We start from the raw sequence: 16,414 nt of genomic DNA, 5'->3' as shown, positions 1-16,414 counted from the left end.
TAATATATATATATATATATATATATATATATATATATATATATATATATATATATATATATATATATATATATATATATATATATATATATATATATATATATATATATATATATATATATATATATATATATATATATGAATGATTACTTAGTTGTATAATAAAATAAAATAATGAATTCCAAAGCATAAAGTTTTATGATAATAATAATAGTAATGATGCAAAAGTAATAAATAAATGGTTACCGGTTATTAGTATGGCAGAAGCTAACATTTATGTAGGAGGGGGGCAAAATGGGTACTCAAGGGAATACGAAGTTTTCGAGGACTAAAATATGTTAAATCTTTTTTTTTTTAATGATATTCAAAGTAAATAGAAAAAATTTCAGATACACGGAAAAAAAAAATAGTAGTAGCTACTCTCTGGGATAGTACTGAGTATTTTCTGTAAAAAAAAAATTTTAGACAGTACTGTATACTATCTAGACTGTATCCACAACTATCTAGACTATATCCACTACTGTCCGGGATAGTACTCAGTACTACATAATCTAGATAGCATACAGTACTGTCTGAAATTTTTTTTTTACAGAAAGTACTTAGTACTTTCCCAGAGAGTAGCACTACTATTTTTTTTTTCTGTGTACCGTTAAAAAAAATTTTTTTTGATATTAAATAAATTTAATTAAATTAAATTATTTTCTAAGTAGTTTACATCAAGAAAAATTCATTTGCATAGTTATTGGATCCAAGGGAAGAAAAAAAATTTTTAATTGTTTTTGTCATATATCACTGAAAAAAAAAAAAAAATATTTGTCCCAAATAAATCAATTTATTTGTGGCTTTTTTAAAATATTTCTTAATGACAAATAAATATATTTGGTACAACAGAATATGACAGTTGATTCAAATAATTTTATAATTTCACGGAAATATATCATTTATTTGTGGTAAGTAATTGATATAGGGTAGAGGTACCATTTGTGGCCACTGCTCTATTTTTGGACATTTAATCCTTTATTTTAATTAATGAAAAAGTGGAAAATAAAATTTTCATTTTAATAGTGGGATAGAAGTATCTTTAGACATATTTAAAAAACTGATTATGTTATTGGGTCTTTTACATATTATTTTATTTGAATTTTTTGTGTCCAAAACTGGCCCTAAAGTGGCCAAAAACGCTACATTTACCCTATTTGTGGTAAAGATATTAAATTTGTGACAAACAACCTAAAATTTGGCGACACTATACATATATTTGAAGCCCTTATTTAGTTGTAGCAGTTGGATCATTTCTTTACCACAAATAAATCACTTATTTCAAGCAATTAAATTACTCAAATATATTATATCTTTCTCACAATTAAATATTTATTTGGCCATATCCAAAAATACGATATCTTTGGTTCAAATAAATCTTTTTTTCAGTGTAAAACAAGTCATTAATATTTTTCGACTGACATTCGATTTTTAAAAAAGTTTAACAAAAAAAATTCAAAATAATGCTCAATTATATTTACAAAAGTGATTTTTTAAATAAAATTTTGAGGGTACCCCGTCCTCTGTAAATTTTTTTTAAAAATAATGTATAATGTAATGAGAAAAAAAATAGTTGAATCATGAATAGACATTTAAAGACATCTGAGTGGTTTAAAAGCCACCCAGAGTATGGTTCTAGACTAGGAGTGCGGATGGGTTATATAGAGAACCGGAGAATCCATAGAAGGATTACACGACAGGGATATAAAAAAAATAAAAGTACTGAAAGTCAGTGACCACTTAAGTTTGTTCCTTCTCTATACTCTTGATTCTCTTCTCTTATATTTTATCCATTACATTAATACACTAGTCTTGAGTACAGAGTATAGAGTAGTTTAAAGCAATGTAATGTTAGGTAGTGAAGCTCGCCTTAACTGGCAACATTTTCCTGCGACAGGTATGATGAGATTTTATATGGGATATGAGATATTTGTTTGCCCATGTGATCACATGAGTATGAGCAAAAGTATGAGTGTTTTGTCCGTATCTAGCAAATCAGCAGATCAAGTATAAGTCAGCAGCTTTTGAGTGTTAATCTTTTATGTATACTTAGAAAAGCAGCACAAAACCCGAGCGGGTCATATACTCATACATGCGGGTACATATATGTGTATTAAACTACTGTATGCAGCAGTATTAGAGTTGCATCAAGTTGTGTCGAGTGTTTAGGCCTCGATTCCACGAGCATTTAAAACCGAATATGGTCTTAACTCAAGATTGCGACACTAAAAATGTTGATAGATTTTAACTCCTGGATTTATCTCAGGCATCTGGAATAGTGATCTCACGGTGTTACGGGTATAAAACTTTGTTGCCCTACCGCTTAATTACGATGTCATGATATTTTATTTATAATATAGGTAAGGTAATAGGTTACAAATAAATATATATTTTTTAAAGTTATTAAGAGATTATATACTGAATAATAATAATAAATATATTATGGGCGTGGTAAATAAACATTTATTTACCTTTTTCTTATCCCTCATGGAGCCTTTTCCGCGGACCATTATTTTACATCCTGTCTCTTGCTCCAGCTGTTTAGCTGTCATACCACGTGGGCCCAGAATCCTTCCAACGAAATTGAACTGTAAAAAAAAGTAAACCGTCAGTTATATTGAGAATGGATGAGTGCGTGATAAGATTAGATTGTGGGTGACCAATGGACATTTTTAAATATAAATCAGGGATGTCTTAAGATGAGATAAATTTTATCAGTCCAATAAAAAAATTTTAGATAATTGATAAAAATCACGTTAAGTTTCGATTTATATATTTTCCATTTTTAAATATCTGAAAGTTTAAATATGTTATCGGATAGGTATTTATATAGCATACACTTGACACAGAGTTTAAAGAAAGTCTTTTCAACCCTGAGTTATGTAGTGAAGACATTTATGGACGACATAAAAGGCTAGGTATATAGTTCCGGACAAACGAGTGGGTGTGTCGTCGCATTTAACGGTGTTTCAATACACAATATCTACGCATATATGTATATGTATATATACAGAAGAGGAGTTTCAAATATTTTTCTACCTATAAATATTGTATAGTTGGTATAATTCATATGTACGGATGGATATACACATATTTGTAGTACGTTTGTATTATAACCGTTTCCCTTTTTGCCTCTTGTTAAATATTTTGCGCGACAAATGTACACGTTCGATTCCCACACGAAGCCGGACACGGGCCGATGCGTAGGAAGATACGTAACTGCGTCCCATTCAGGATGTGAAGTAAGGCTCGCCGACTCGCGAGGCCAGCTTTGAAAGAAGGAGCGCCCGTTGTCATTATAATAGGTGCCGCCGTTGTGTTCCTTGCTTGGAGAAATCGCGCGACCGCGAGCAGCAAGCTTATAAATCAAATCAACTCTCTGTGCATATAATACTATGGCTAAACCGTCATTCTTATCGCCTTCTTCACAATCTCCAATGCATTACTCTATGTCTGTATGTAACAGTATAGTATAGATTGACCGTAACGTAATATTTTAATAACTCATTTTTTACTCCCTTCATTTACTTTATTTAGTTTTTATAACTAAATTGTTATTATTATTGATGGTTATACTGTGCAATTATACAATCATTAATAATAAATTTCATCTCGGAACATTAAATCGTGCTTAATGGCGGCATTATTCTGATTGGTTCACATCTTTTCATAGATCATTTGTCACTTGGCCTTTTTATTTATTTCTCACAGTTAAAATACCTGTTAGATTGTATTTATTCAAGTTTTATTACCTACTATAAAAATGAACCAAGAGCACTGATACGAAATTATGTGAATTCAATTATTTTATAGCTCATGGAAAATACTCTTTTATTTTTCTAAAATTTTTAGGTTATAAATTTAAATTTAAACTTTAAAGAAATTTATTCTACTGTTGTATTAAATGTTTTTTTTTATCCTTTTAGTATTCATGCATGAGTTACATATTTATGGTTGCGAAAAAAAGTACATCGGAAAGATTCGCAATCGTGACATCCGGTGTAAAATATATACTGCCCTTTAGTAATTGCTAACGTACAATTAACGGACTGAGGGTTTGAATTTGTATATATATATTTTTAAAATATTCTTTTTGCAACGCATAATAAATACATGCATATATGTCTATGTATATATAATAAATATTGTAATATAAACTTTAAGAATAATGGTTCACTGGGCAATGCATGTTAAAGGAAACTAGGGTTGGATAGTTATTTTAGTTTTAATACCCAGTGTAAAATGTTTTTACAAAACAATTAAGTTTGCTATTTGAAATACTTGTAACTCGTTCAGGCGTTTCTCAATCACTGGAGTTAACATAAAGAGAATTCCTCAACGAGTCTCTGTCGTAAAAATTTTCGATCTTACACAGTACGCGCCGATTACTTTCTAAGTGGTTTCTTATATATGTTACGTAGGATTTAATACTTTTATACTCGATATATCTTTCTTACACAGAAAAAAGGGATTTCTCAGCGCAAAAAATTGTACTCGCCTCAAGAAAATTTTTGCATTATAAAATGAAAACTAAAATTTTCTTGGGGTAAGAAAAAAGTTCTTGCACCAAGAAATTTTTTTTAGTCCTAAGAAAAGTTGTCTCTTCCCAGGTCAAAAATAAAACTTGGTTTACCAAGTCGAAATTTGGAGCCGTTTTTCACAAGACGAACTCGACTTTTTTTTACGGAGATATGAAATATATTGAGTTTTCGCCTTGGTTTAGACTTAACTGGCTTACTTAGTCACGATTTAAGACGAAAAAGTTGAAATCAAGTCGAAATTGACTTGGTTTAGACTTATTCGACTTGAATTATAAGGCGACAAAGTCAAAACTAAGGTGAAATAATTTTTAAATATTAAGGCGGAAGTAAGGCGAATAAATAACTTTTTTTCGACTTGATTCAGCAAGTCAAAAGTAAGGTGAATGACTATCGTGCTCGAGTAAAGACGAATAAGTTCAAACTAAGATGAAAAAAGTTCAAAAAGTTGAAAAATATTTAATTTAAGTCGAAAAAGTCGAGATCTTATCGAAAAATCGTCGGCAAATCGATAACATCAACAGAAAATAAGGTGAAGTGAGCCTGAATCAAGTTTCATTTTTGACCCGGGTTCAATTCATTCATTAAATTCATAGTGCAAAATACAGCTGCCCAATTTCAAAACACAGTAAAGGACAAATTTTTAAAAATCAATTTTTTAGTATTCTCAGTTCCAATGGAGTCTTGTGAACATGACTCGATTCATATTTCAAAATTTTATTTTTGTAAGTTACTGTGTTTTTAAATTGGGCCGCCAAATATTTCTTGCATCAAGAAATCCTTTTTTCTGTGTAATATCTATTATCCATTTATATATATATGAATACACGTGCTCAACTGATATGTATATTTAAATAGTGTACATGTGTGCATGTAGCATGGACAAAAATGTATATGTGTGTATGAAAAGGATTAAATATAGAATTTGTAACAATAACCAGCAGCACATGAGAGTATGAAGTGTCTATAAGTCTTGAGGAAGCATTCTGGGAAATCTAAAGATGAATAGAATTTAAAAACGTTTAATATATCTCATTATCAGAATATATTCCTACCATCTGGATCTACATACATTTAAAATAAACTAAAATTATTTTAATAATTTATTGTAATCAATATTCATGATTTAATAAATAATTAAATTTAAAAGTAATAAACTAAATTTTATTTTCTTACTTTAAACTATAAAATGTATTTTTAAAAATAATAATAATTTTTACAACTGCATCTGCAATAAACCGCGTAAAGTCACCGGGTAAAGAAAGGGAAACCCGATCATGTGGAATCCAGTGTAGCTTTTTTTAGAATAGTTCCACACTATACAAAAATAAAACTCGTGAGCTTCTTGAATTTATTTCACTGTTTATTTAAGAATTTCAAAATAAAAAAAAAAATGTATTTTAAAGTTAATTTAACTTTACGGAATTTTAAATTTTTATTTTTGATATCGGATTTTATTGTGTCTGAATAAAAAAGTAAACTATGTATCTACGGATTTGGTTAATTTAACACAAATCTCCGCCAGACTTGGCGTAATTATTTTCACTTGTGATACTGCGTTGTATTTTAGAGATTAAATTGTGTGAAGAAACACGAGACGCATGTTTTTATCTTAACGTGATCGTCGTCGCAGCCCCGATCTGACTATTTATGAACAATAGATGAGGTGCGCCACCGTCCGAGCATTAACCCAAGAAATTAATGGACCGTATAGGCTTCACTACATATAGTATCACCCAAAATGTCTCGGTTATTTTGAATTCAAATCTTCTACGAGAACTACAATTTCTACACGAAGAAGAAGTATAGTAAAAATTACAATACTATAGTAAAATTTACTAACAGATATGAAAAAATACATTTTGTATTGTAATTATTACTAAACGTTTAGTAAAATTTACTAGTTAGTAATAATTACATAATAAGATATTAAAAATTACTATACGTAATGTATTTTTTGATAAGACGATTATATTTTTTGCTATTTGTATAGTAAATTTTACTATCAAGTAATATTAATAAATACAAATTTAAGAAAGTAAATTTTCTAATACAATATAGGATTTGTTACTTTACAAAATATTAAAAATTACTATACCCAATGTATTTTTTGCTAACACAATTATATTTTTTTACTATCTGTATAGTAAATTCTACTATATATAGATAAAATTAAAAGTTGGTAGGAATAGCATATGCAAAGATGTATTACAAGTTCTGAACCTTTTGTTCAAAGGACACATCGGGCCGTCAGACATTGGAAAGGACTCGCGCGCGGGAGATCAAGGTTCGAATCTCGGTTGAATCAAGTGATTTTTTAAAAAACAAAAATCCACACCAACACCAATACAGATGACAAAAATAATAATAATAATAATCAATAATAATAAAAAGTTGAAAAGCTTATAAAAGTTTAATTTAATTTCTTTCCATTCTAATATAGTAAAATTTACTAAACGGGATAGTAAAATTTACTAAACTAGAATAGTTAAATTTACTAAACGACTTGTAAAATATGCTAATCTGTTTATGAATTTTTCATATAAATCATAAGCGATTCAAAATTACTATCCAAATTTAGTAATTATTCTCATATTTTTTAGTAAAATTTACTATATTTTTTTCTCCGTGTAAATAAAATTAACTAAAAATAAAATACATGTACAAGACAAAAAAAACAAAGAAAATTCTTAATAATCCAAACTAATGAGTTCTGGGTTTAAACGAAACTAAACCAATCTAATAACTACATGTAGTAGATATATATCATTTGAAACGTCATGTTTTATATCATCAATCAATGCGTTATTTATCTCTACTGTATTAAGAGTAAGAGAAATTATTCACGTCAGAAAATCTCTTGTAGTGTATTAATTAAAATGCTTGGTATATTATGTATATACTTGTATATAATGAATGGTAATGAAAAATAAAAAACAAAATAAATGAAGATTGATTAATCATTGATAGTTGTTACCGCTGCTGTTGTTGTTGTTAACGTGTGTAAAACACCGGGATATTATGTGCTGCTCTGAATATTGTGATTATTAATAATACGCGTACATATATATATATGTATGAACGGAGTAAATATAAATAAACAAATGGCCTGAATGCATGTATGCGTAGGTGGGAAAATATAATACAGATCTCGGAGCTTATGACCAATAATATACAACACATTGGGTTAAATTTCATGACAATAATAAAACAACGAGTGGTGTTCTATCTTGAGGAAAGTAAACGAGGTCGGAGTAATAATTGCAAGATGAAAATTTATTTAAAAGTAAATATATAAAGTATAATATCATATTAAAGTGTATCGCTAGCTGACGTGTGTATATATAACGTCCAGTAGTGTGTCCAAACATTAACATCCTGCTGATGGTAAGATGAGAGAAAGACATTCGGTGTAAGAGCGAGAGATGAAAAGTCTACGGCCTCGTTATAATAACTTGGATGCAGAATACACTACAGGATATGTGTCTATATATATTTATGAGTATATATATATATGCATATGTATGTATGTATGTATGTATTTAGGGATATGAGGAGGTAGTGCGTGTTGTACGGCAGTTCTCGGGATCTATTCTCGGCATAAGACTAAAATAAACGCCTGGCTGTACACACATTTCTCTTGGATGCTGCTGGCTCTCCTTTTCGTTTGCTCTCATCCCCTTGTTGCTGAAGGCTACTAATGCACCTTTGAGAACCTCAAAACCTCGATCCTTATTATTTATTACTTCTAACATTTATCTATGTCCCTTTTATTTATTTTTAAACTACTGTTTTATGTAAATCAAATTATATTTTTAAATATATATGTATTGTATGTATCGGTAAAAATTTGTTACTAGAGATCCCGAACATGGAGAAAACTTATTGCAAGTATAAAAATAATTTTTTGTGTCAAGATGAAGAAAAAAAAGTTGAAAATTATTTATTTGGTTTCTTCTGAATGATCATTGAGGCGTATCAACATGAGGATTATTATCGAAGCGATTACTAGAGACGGCTTCAATATTCTACACACTCGTAGGCGGACAAGTATCCAATCACCTAGACTTTTTTTTTGTTAATTCATTTCATCTTACATCAATTACAGTTTACTGCTGCTGCTAACTCTTGATAATTTTTTTTTCAGCTTAGATCAACTGGTATTATTTGAACCTCTATTTCGCTTCATTAATTTTATTATACGCGTGAGTCAAGCTGATAGAAAAAAATCTAGGGGAACCAATTGATTCAATTTGCGACGGTCTTATCGATTATTAATACTCGTGATATTAGCCGTATATGGTGATAATTAATTTATGATTGAAAAAAAATTTTGAATTATAGTTACGATTAAACATTAATTGTAATAAAGTTAAGTAAACTAGTGGGAATTATTATTTTTAAATAAATTTATAGTACTTACATCTGGATGTTCTTTTACTGGTACATAAACTTTTTCTGTGAGTGTAATAATATCTCCTTCTGGCTCTGGTAATGTCAGTGGCTCTTTCTTGACACCACTTATTTGAAATAAACTTGCTCGTACTTTTGCAATTTCTGCAAACAAAAAAAAATTTATATATATTTATAGATTTTTTTATTATCAATTAATTGTAAATGAAATTTTAAAAAATTTATTTTTATATTTTAATTGCCGGGGTAGCTGCAGTAATTTTGGAAATTCAAAAATGCACACCTCAATCGCTTAGCATAATTTTAAACTTTTTTTTCATTATTAATTTTTACTAAACATTAAAATTTTTCAAAAATATTCCGCGTTTTTTTTATTAGACGTCACTTTTTTTTTCCCAACCCCACTGTCACACTAGTGCTGCTGCCAGTAGTTGGTGGAGAAAAAAAAAAGTAGAAATAATAATAAACAAAAAATAAAAAATGGCTGCTAAGTTTTTCGTGAATTACCGGTTTTGTTTTTTATTAATTACAATTGAACGAAAATTTGTCATGTACCTGAAGATCAAAACGTTTCTCGCGATACCGAAATAAAAAAACACAATGATAATTAAAAAAATCTACTGGATCTAGATTTCTGAAATGTTTCGCACAGGCGCTAGTATGTCAGCCGCAAATTTCAGTGACCCCTAATTACCCTTAAAGCAGTCAAATCACAAGTTTTTTTCATTTCGTTACGCGAAAAACGTTCCGATCTTCAGGTACATAATTTGTCTTTGTACTAGTATACAATTTAGCCCATTTTAGTCCAATCAAAAGAGTGCAGAGATAATTTAATGTGGAGAATTAACCAAAAAATAATTTCAATCAACGCACACAGCGCTTGTGTTTTAGGTGTGCAGTAAAAAATAAGTATTTATAACTATAATTTATGCATAACGGTGCAGCTTAATGAATTAACGAGATTTCATTCAATGATCCGAGTCAAGATCTCAAGTCACATGTCAATTAATTTCAAACATATATTTATATAACAGATAATCTATAAGCCATGTCAATAATGTATAACAGCTTTCATGTGTAATAAATAAATGTCTGCGTACTCAATTATTTATTCAGTTATTTTGAGTCAAGAGCAAGGAGAAAATTCAGAATGCGATGATTTTTCCAGTTACGCTATTTTTTTATTTTTTGTTATTATCCATTTCACGCTTGAAGCCGTATAAAGTCGACCAAGATAGATATGAGTAACGCATGTCCTTGACACAATGCTTCGTGCATTTTTGCAGGTGCAACAAGGTGTTACGTGTTTAGATTTATGTCGATTACCTCATTGTAGGCATTTTAAAAAAAATTTTTATAAATAAATACATATGTTAATTGGTTTTAAAAGAAAATATCTCAACTGGTTATCATCTAGATCACAAGTAGATCATTGAAAACATTTTTTGTCTCGTTATTTACGAACATAATTTTTTCTTAATCATTAATTTTTTGATTGACAACAAATAATAATTAATCTAGTGGTTTTTGAAGTACATAAAATTTAAATTAGTAAAAGATTAAATTTTTGTTTTATCGACTGGCTCTGAAAGATAAGAAATTTTATTTCTATAGAACTGTCAAATTTTTCTTCAATTTATTAATAACAATCAGACAGATTTCATTTTGAACTTCGACAAGTTTCTACTCATGAGTGATTAAATCTATTGAAATAAAAATTGACAATCAATCAGATATTTCGATCGTTATCGCTTTTACATGCATTCGAAATAACGAACAGAACAATGACACCGAAATTAAACAATTAACTTTGAATTTTTTAAATTAATTAACTTGAAATTACATACATTTTGTTTATTAAAATGTTTTCGGCAATAGTTTACTTTTTACATCTGTTTCCTGTGGACTATATGGTCTGTAAACACATCTTACAGCAAGTGCAGCGCGTTTCGCGGGGATAAAAAAAATAAATAAAAATATACAGGACAAAATTAGTTTGTGATTTTCACGCAAACGCGCCGACAAGATCGCGTCATATATTCAGCGAGGGCGTTTCTGTAATACTCAATTTCTCAAACAGTAACCATCGCATCATGCATCATCACATCTTGCTTTCTCACATTGGCTTGCTATTATTTTTTATTCTTTTTTTACACTGTCTCGAGACTGCGCACGAGAGGCCTTGCAAATCTAATGACTGGGCGTGGTCCGTAATGTACCTAGACTCGTAATCGTGGAAATTTCATGATACTGCAGGTCTTAAGAAACCGTGGAAGTCACTTGTTCTCATACCAGACAAATTACATTCATACATACCCATATCTATCATCTAAAGCGTATAAAAAAAATACGTTTTTTTTCTTTTTAATTTTAGTATGCAAAAAAAAACAATTATTGTTTCAGATTCGTAAGAAAAAGTTAAAAATAAATGATAATTAGTTGAATTTATGATAATTACATCTTTTGTTACTGTTAATGACCTCCGGAAGTTGTTTTATATTTAAGTATAAAGAAATTAGGTGCTTTTAATGACCCAAAATTAAATTTAACTGCAGTCTGACGTTATTATGATGTAATGATAAATTTAAAGTTACTCATACGACTACTGATTTATTTGCCTAGACTGAAAAAAAAATGACTAATAAAACTCACTATTAATTATTAACAATTAATTTTAAAATAAATAATTAAATTTTACCATTTGTACTCAATTACTCAGTCAAGTTATTTAATTTATAAATTTAACAAATTAATTTTTTTATACTCATACAATTAATAATAATCAATTTGGCATTCGATGGTAAAAATTGTAACTGTTTTTTTTTTTAAATTTATCTTAATTTAGTTCATGTCACACATGACATGTGCGACAGTCTACTCTAGACTCTAGTGTAGACTAATAGCACACGTTCACGTGTGTGTAGATCAGCACACAACCCACAAGACTACGCTACCACCAACAAGATAATATTACAGCAAAGGTTAACGTTTCTACACTGCCCCACTTTCTCGCATGCCTGACCTCTTCGTCCCGTTGTTGTTGTTGTGATAATGTTTAATTTGAAAATATTTATAATATAAATAATGAACGTACGTGAAAATCCCTCCGCGACAATAGAAATACTTTTACTACACCACCATAAATATATCTGATGGTAAATTAATTTACCAAGAAAAAAAAGTTTCTCTTCTTCTATTCATACGTGTAATTAATACGTACATCTATTTTAAGAAATTAATTATTTGCTAACAATTTTAATTAAATATCTTTGTGATTCAATCTTTTAATTGATTAGTCAAAGTAATCAAATAATAAAGATTGAAAGATATAAATAATATAAACTTTCTCTTCAGTATGTATACTGACCCCGATGGTGCCCTGTATATAGATATACATACTAATATTATTATTGTTGTGGGATTGTGGAGTACATAAAGATATACAATATAACCTTATCGCCATTTGTCCCCATGGATGCGTGACTACAAACAAGGAAGTGGATTCGCGAAGGATAATATACGCCGATGGACCCAGCTAGATAATGACCGGCAAACTCAACAAAGATTCGTGACTCTTGACTTGACTCTCTACTCGATATCATGTCCTCGAGGAAGAAATTTGAAGCTCACGAGTATTCACTTTATAATAACAAAATTAAAACAACAACAACAACGACAAAGAGACTGTAACAAAAACATATTAACCGTCAAGTTTGATCGCCATTGGCTGACCTCGAGAGAGAAAGTCTTGTAATAGTCCATAATCAACAATACATTATTATACATTTTTATATATATCGATCAAGTTTCAAGTAATAGAAAGAGTTATTTGTGGAATTTTTATTTTAAAATTAACAAATCATCATTTTCATTGGGTTACTTTAAAAGTAATAGCTCAATTGTCTAGTGAGTAAAGGGTAACAAAATAAATAATAAAACGGAAAAGATCATAGCTACATTTAGCAGATAAAACTACTGCGATAAAATAGGATAGAATACTGTCATCTGAACTGAACGAAGCATGACATCAGCTGACTTACTCAGTACCACACTGATCGTTGGCTTTTTTCCTCTCGTCTCTCCTCAATATATCTCTGGTTTACTCTGCCCTACTCTACTCTTCTACATATATATATATTATATATATGTATATATATATGTAGAAGAGTATATACTTCACTCCCTTTACTTGGCTCAATAACAAGCGCATCATGCCGACCTCCACTCTCTTTATATTATGTCTGCACGAGAAAACGAACACACCCGTTGATTGTGACAGACGCCTGGCTGACTATCATTGCGGTTTTACCTAACACACTCCCACATCTATGCAAACTGACATATGTCATTTTTTGATGCTGTATAATTAATCATCTGAAACTTTTAACACAGCCTTTAATGATCTGTTAACTTTTTTCTTAGTAGTTATAAATAAAATATTTTCAAAAACACGTATTGTATTTCGTCCTATAAATACTCTAAGATATTTTATTGTTTATGGTAATTAACTAAAAAAAACTTTTAATATATGTAAAAATATTTTATATGGAGAATTTAAAAAATCAATTTATAGAGTAGACTAAACTATGACATGCTTAAAGTATTTTTTTTTATTTTTATTTTTATTTATTACGTCACTGCTATGCGAAACTACTTAAAACACATTTAACTCTTTTTAAACTCGCTGCTTGTGTTGTTTCATTCATTTTATTTTATTCGATTTGGTCTCTGGAGGCAGACGTCTGGACCCAGTAAACCGTGTATAAACGAATAATGTAAGGATGAGTTTAATCGATAAGACCAAAGACGACCATCGGGACTTCTGAAGCCGAGGCTTTGGACACGAGGTAAATGGCCCCATTTATTAAGGAATTTTTTACCGAATATTGATGTAATGATAAAATATTGTCAATTATTATTATTTTTTCTACCGGTAATTTTAATAAATTCATTTTAGAATATATATATTTTTTTGTACACGGAGAGAATTTTACGGTATTTTTTGCATCAAAAATTTATAGAAAAATTACTATAGTCATAGTAACATGAGGACAGTATGGAATTATTGTACAAATTACCGATACGGTAGAAATTTTTTAAATACATCGACCAGAATTTACAAGGTGCATGGTAATTTTGACAAAGCAACAGATAAAATGTATATATCAACTGCATAGTAAAATTTGTTAGGTTAAATCAGAATATTTAGTATGCAGTTGGTATGAATTTTATCTGTTGCATTCTGTTACTTAAAATCACCGGGGTAAGTCCAAGCGGTGTAGGTGTTAAAATCGGCGGTGTTAAATTTCAATTCCGAAAGCGGTGTGAAAATAACGCCGCCACTGGTGTAAATATTCTGTACCGGTGTTAAAAAAAATTTTCTGGTGTTAAAATAACGCCGCCGCCGGTGTAGATATTCTTTACCGGTATTAAAATATTTTTAAAGTTAATCTTTAAAGTTAATACTCCAAACGGACGCAGTTTACCCCGCTTTTACACCGGTTACCCTGCTTTTACACCGATATTACTCCGCTTTTACACCGGTATTTTAACACCGCCGAATTACGCCTCCTACACCGGTGTAATTTCATTTGAACACCGGACGGAGTTAAAATGAGTCCATTTTTAACACCGCTCTTTTTACAGTGTATGACTATAGTAATTTTTATATAAATTTTTGATGCAAAAAATACCGTAAAATTTTCTGCGTGTATAAAAATTATTTATAAATTTGAATAATTAAATTAATCTACGCATTTTTAAGATTTTATTATCTTTAATGATTCACTCTCTGAAGACGCTTGAACAAAAGATATTACGTATTTATATTATAATTTATAAATAACTATATATATATATATATATATATATATATATATATATATATAGTTATTAAGAAATAATTGTCATGTATTAGGTAATTTGTGAGGTAGTAAATACATAACTACTAGTCATAAATGCTTTTAATTTATAAATCAGAAGATTATTGAAAAAAAATAAAAGACTTTTACTGCAAAATATTTTTCAATGCATTAATAATTACTAAATTAACTTTAATTACTGTACTTATTTATTCCGAGGTTTTTTATGGCTGCTATAAAACTATATTGAGTCAAAGTATAATGAAAAATTATTTATTTATACCTTTTAAAATTTTAATTGTAAACGAGAGCATTAAAAAAAGATATATGGTCTGAAATATATTAATAGTTAAATAGACTTGAAGTAAAAAATAATGATGATATAATGATAGAAAATGGTAAGTCATTAATTTGTACTTTTACGAGCGATTCATTTAAACTATTCCTTATTTTTCTTGTTTTATTTTATCTTGTTATTTATTTTTTTTTTTTTATAAGTTTAAATGGAAATATGTGTGTGGTAATGATGTAGGAGTAAAAGATCAACGTGAGATCATCGATTTCATAGTCACGAGTAAAGCGGCGTGCCGTGACACAAATGCACGTTCAATTTTTCTAACCAATACTATTTTTCATGTTATGTTATATTATATTATTATATTTATATATTTATTATTTATTATTAAATGTAAAAAAAAGGGGAAAAAGTTTATGCGTAGAAGAAAATAAAGAAATTGATGGTAAGATAAAGTCAATCGGTACAAATTGCGGTTATATATCATCATCATAAATATATGTTATAAATAAAAAAATGTAAGAAAAAATGATGAAAGATAATACTTGACTGAATAACTTGAGTTCTTGTTGCTACGCAAAGCATTTTTATATTTATATTTTTCTTTGAGAAGCAGGAAACGTTTCGAATTCTTCATGTACTTGGTGATGTTTTTAAAACTACTGTACCAAACGTTACTGAGTTGTCGTATGACATAAACTAATTTTTAAATAAAAAATTAAAATAATGAGATAATTTATAATAATAATAATGACAGCAACTGGATTGAGAGAGAAAAAATATCTGAATATTCAAAAATGGATAATATGATACGTCTGCGGGGTTTTATGTCTGGATTTATTTTTACGTTAGTCAAGTATTTTTTATTAGACTTTAAATAGACTTTTAGAGAACGGGAATTTAAATTTAAGTTTAAACACACATCTATTAGATTAAAAAATAGTCAATTAAAAAGCCTATTAAGAAACAAAATTTAGCTAGAAAATTTAATAATTTATTATCTGTTTCTTATGATCGTTAAAAAAATCTCCGCGCCATGTTTTAATAATAAAAATATTAAATTTTATGTTAAATATATAAACTGGAAAAAAAATAATTTATTTTTATACATAAAAATAAATCAATTTTTAAGTTAATAAAATCTAAAATTAATATAGAGTTTTTTTCCCCCATAAATCATTAAAATATTTTTCAAAGTATTTTTTTAACGCCATCTAAAAATATATAAACATAAGTACGCATGTACATTTAAAAATAAAAATGAATTT

At 28.8% G+C, this 16,414-nt stretch overlaps 1 protein-coding gene across 3 annotated transcripts in view; it reads right to left on the bottom strand.

The window, feature by feature from the left end:
* The window catches only part of LOC130668666 (protein held out wings), a 46,915-nt gene that overhangs the window by 14,121 nt on the left and 16,380 nt on the right, over positions 1 to 16,414 (bottom strand). For all 3 annotated transcript variants that reach the window (XM_057471060.1, XM_057471059.1, XM_057471058.1), the window contains exons 2-3: positions 9,001 to 9,134; positions 2,511 to 2,627 (exon numbers count right to left, since the gene is read on the bottom strand). In XM_057471060.1, coding sequence (XP_057327043.1) covers positions 2,511 to 2,627; positions 9,001 to 9,134 — 251 coding nt within the window. The remainder of the gene's footprint in view (positions 1 to 2,510; positions 2,628 to 9,000; positions 9,135 to 16,414) is intronic.

Source organism: Microplitis mediator, chromosome 5, assembly GCF_029852145.1.
Source record: "Microplitis mediator isolate UGA2020A chromosome 5, iyMicMedi2.1, whole genome shotgun sequence".
NCBI classification, from domain to species: Eukaryota; Metazoa; Arthropoda; class Insecta; order Hymenoptera; family Braconidae; genus Microplitis; species Microplitis mediator.
Note: the sequence above shows the minus strand (reverse complement) of the source record. Positions and strands in the feature narration are given on the sequence as shown.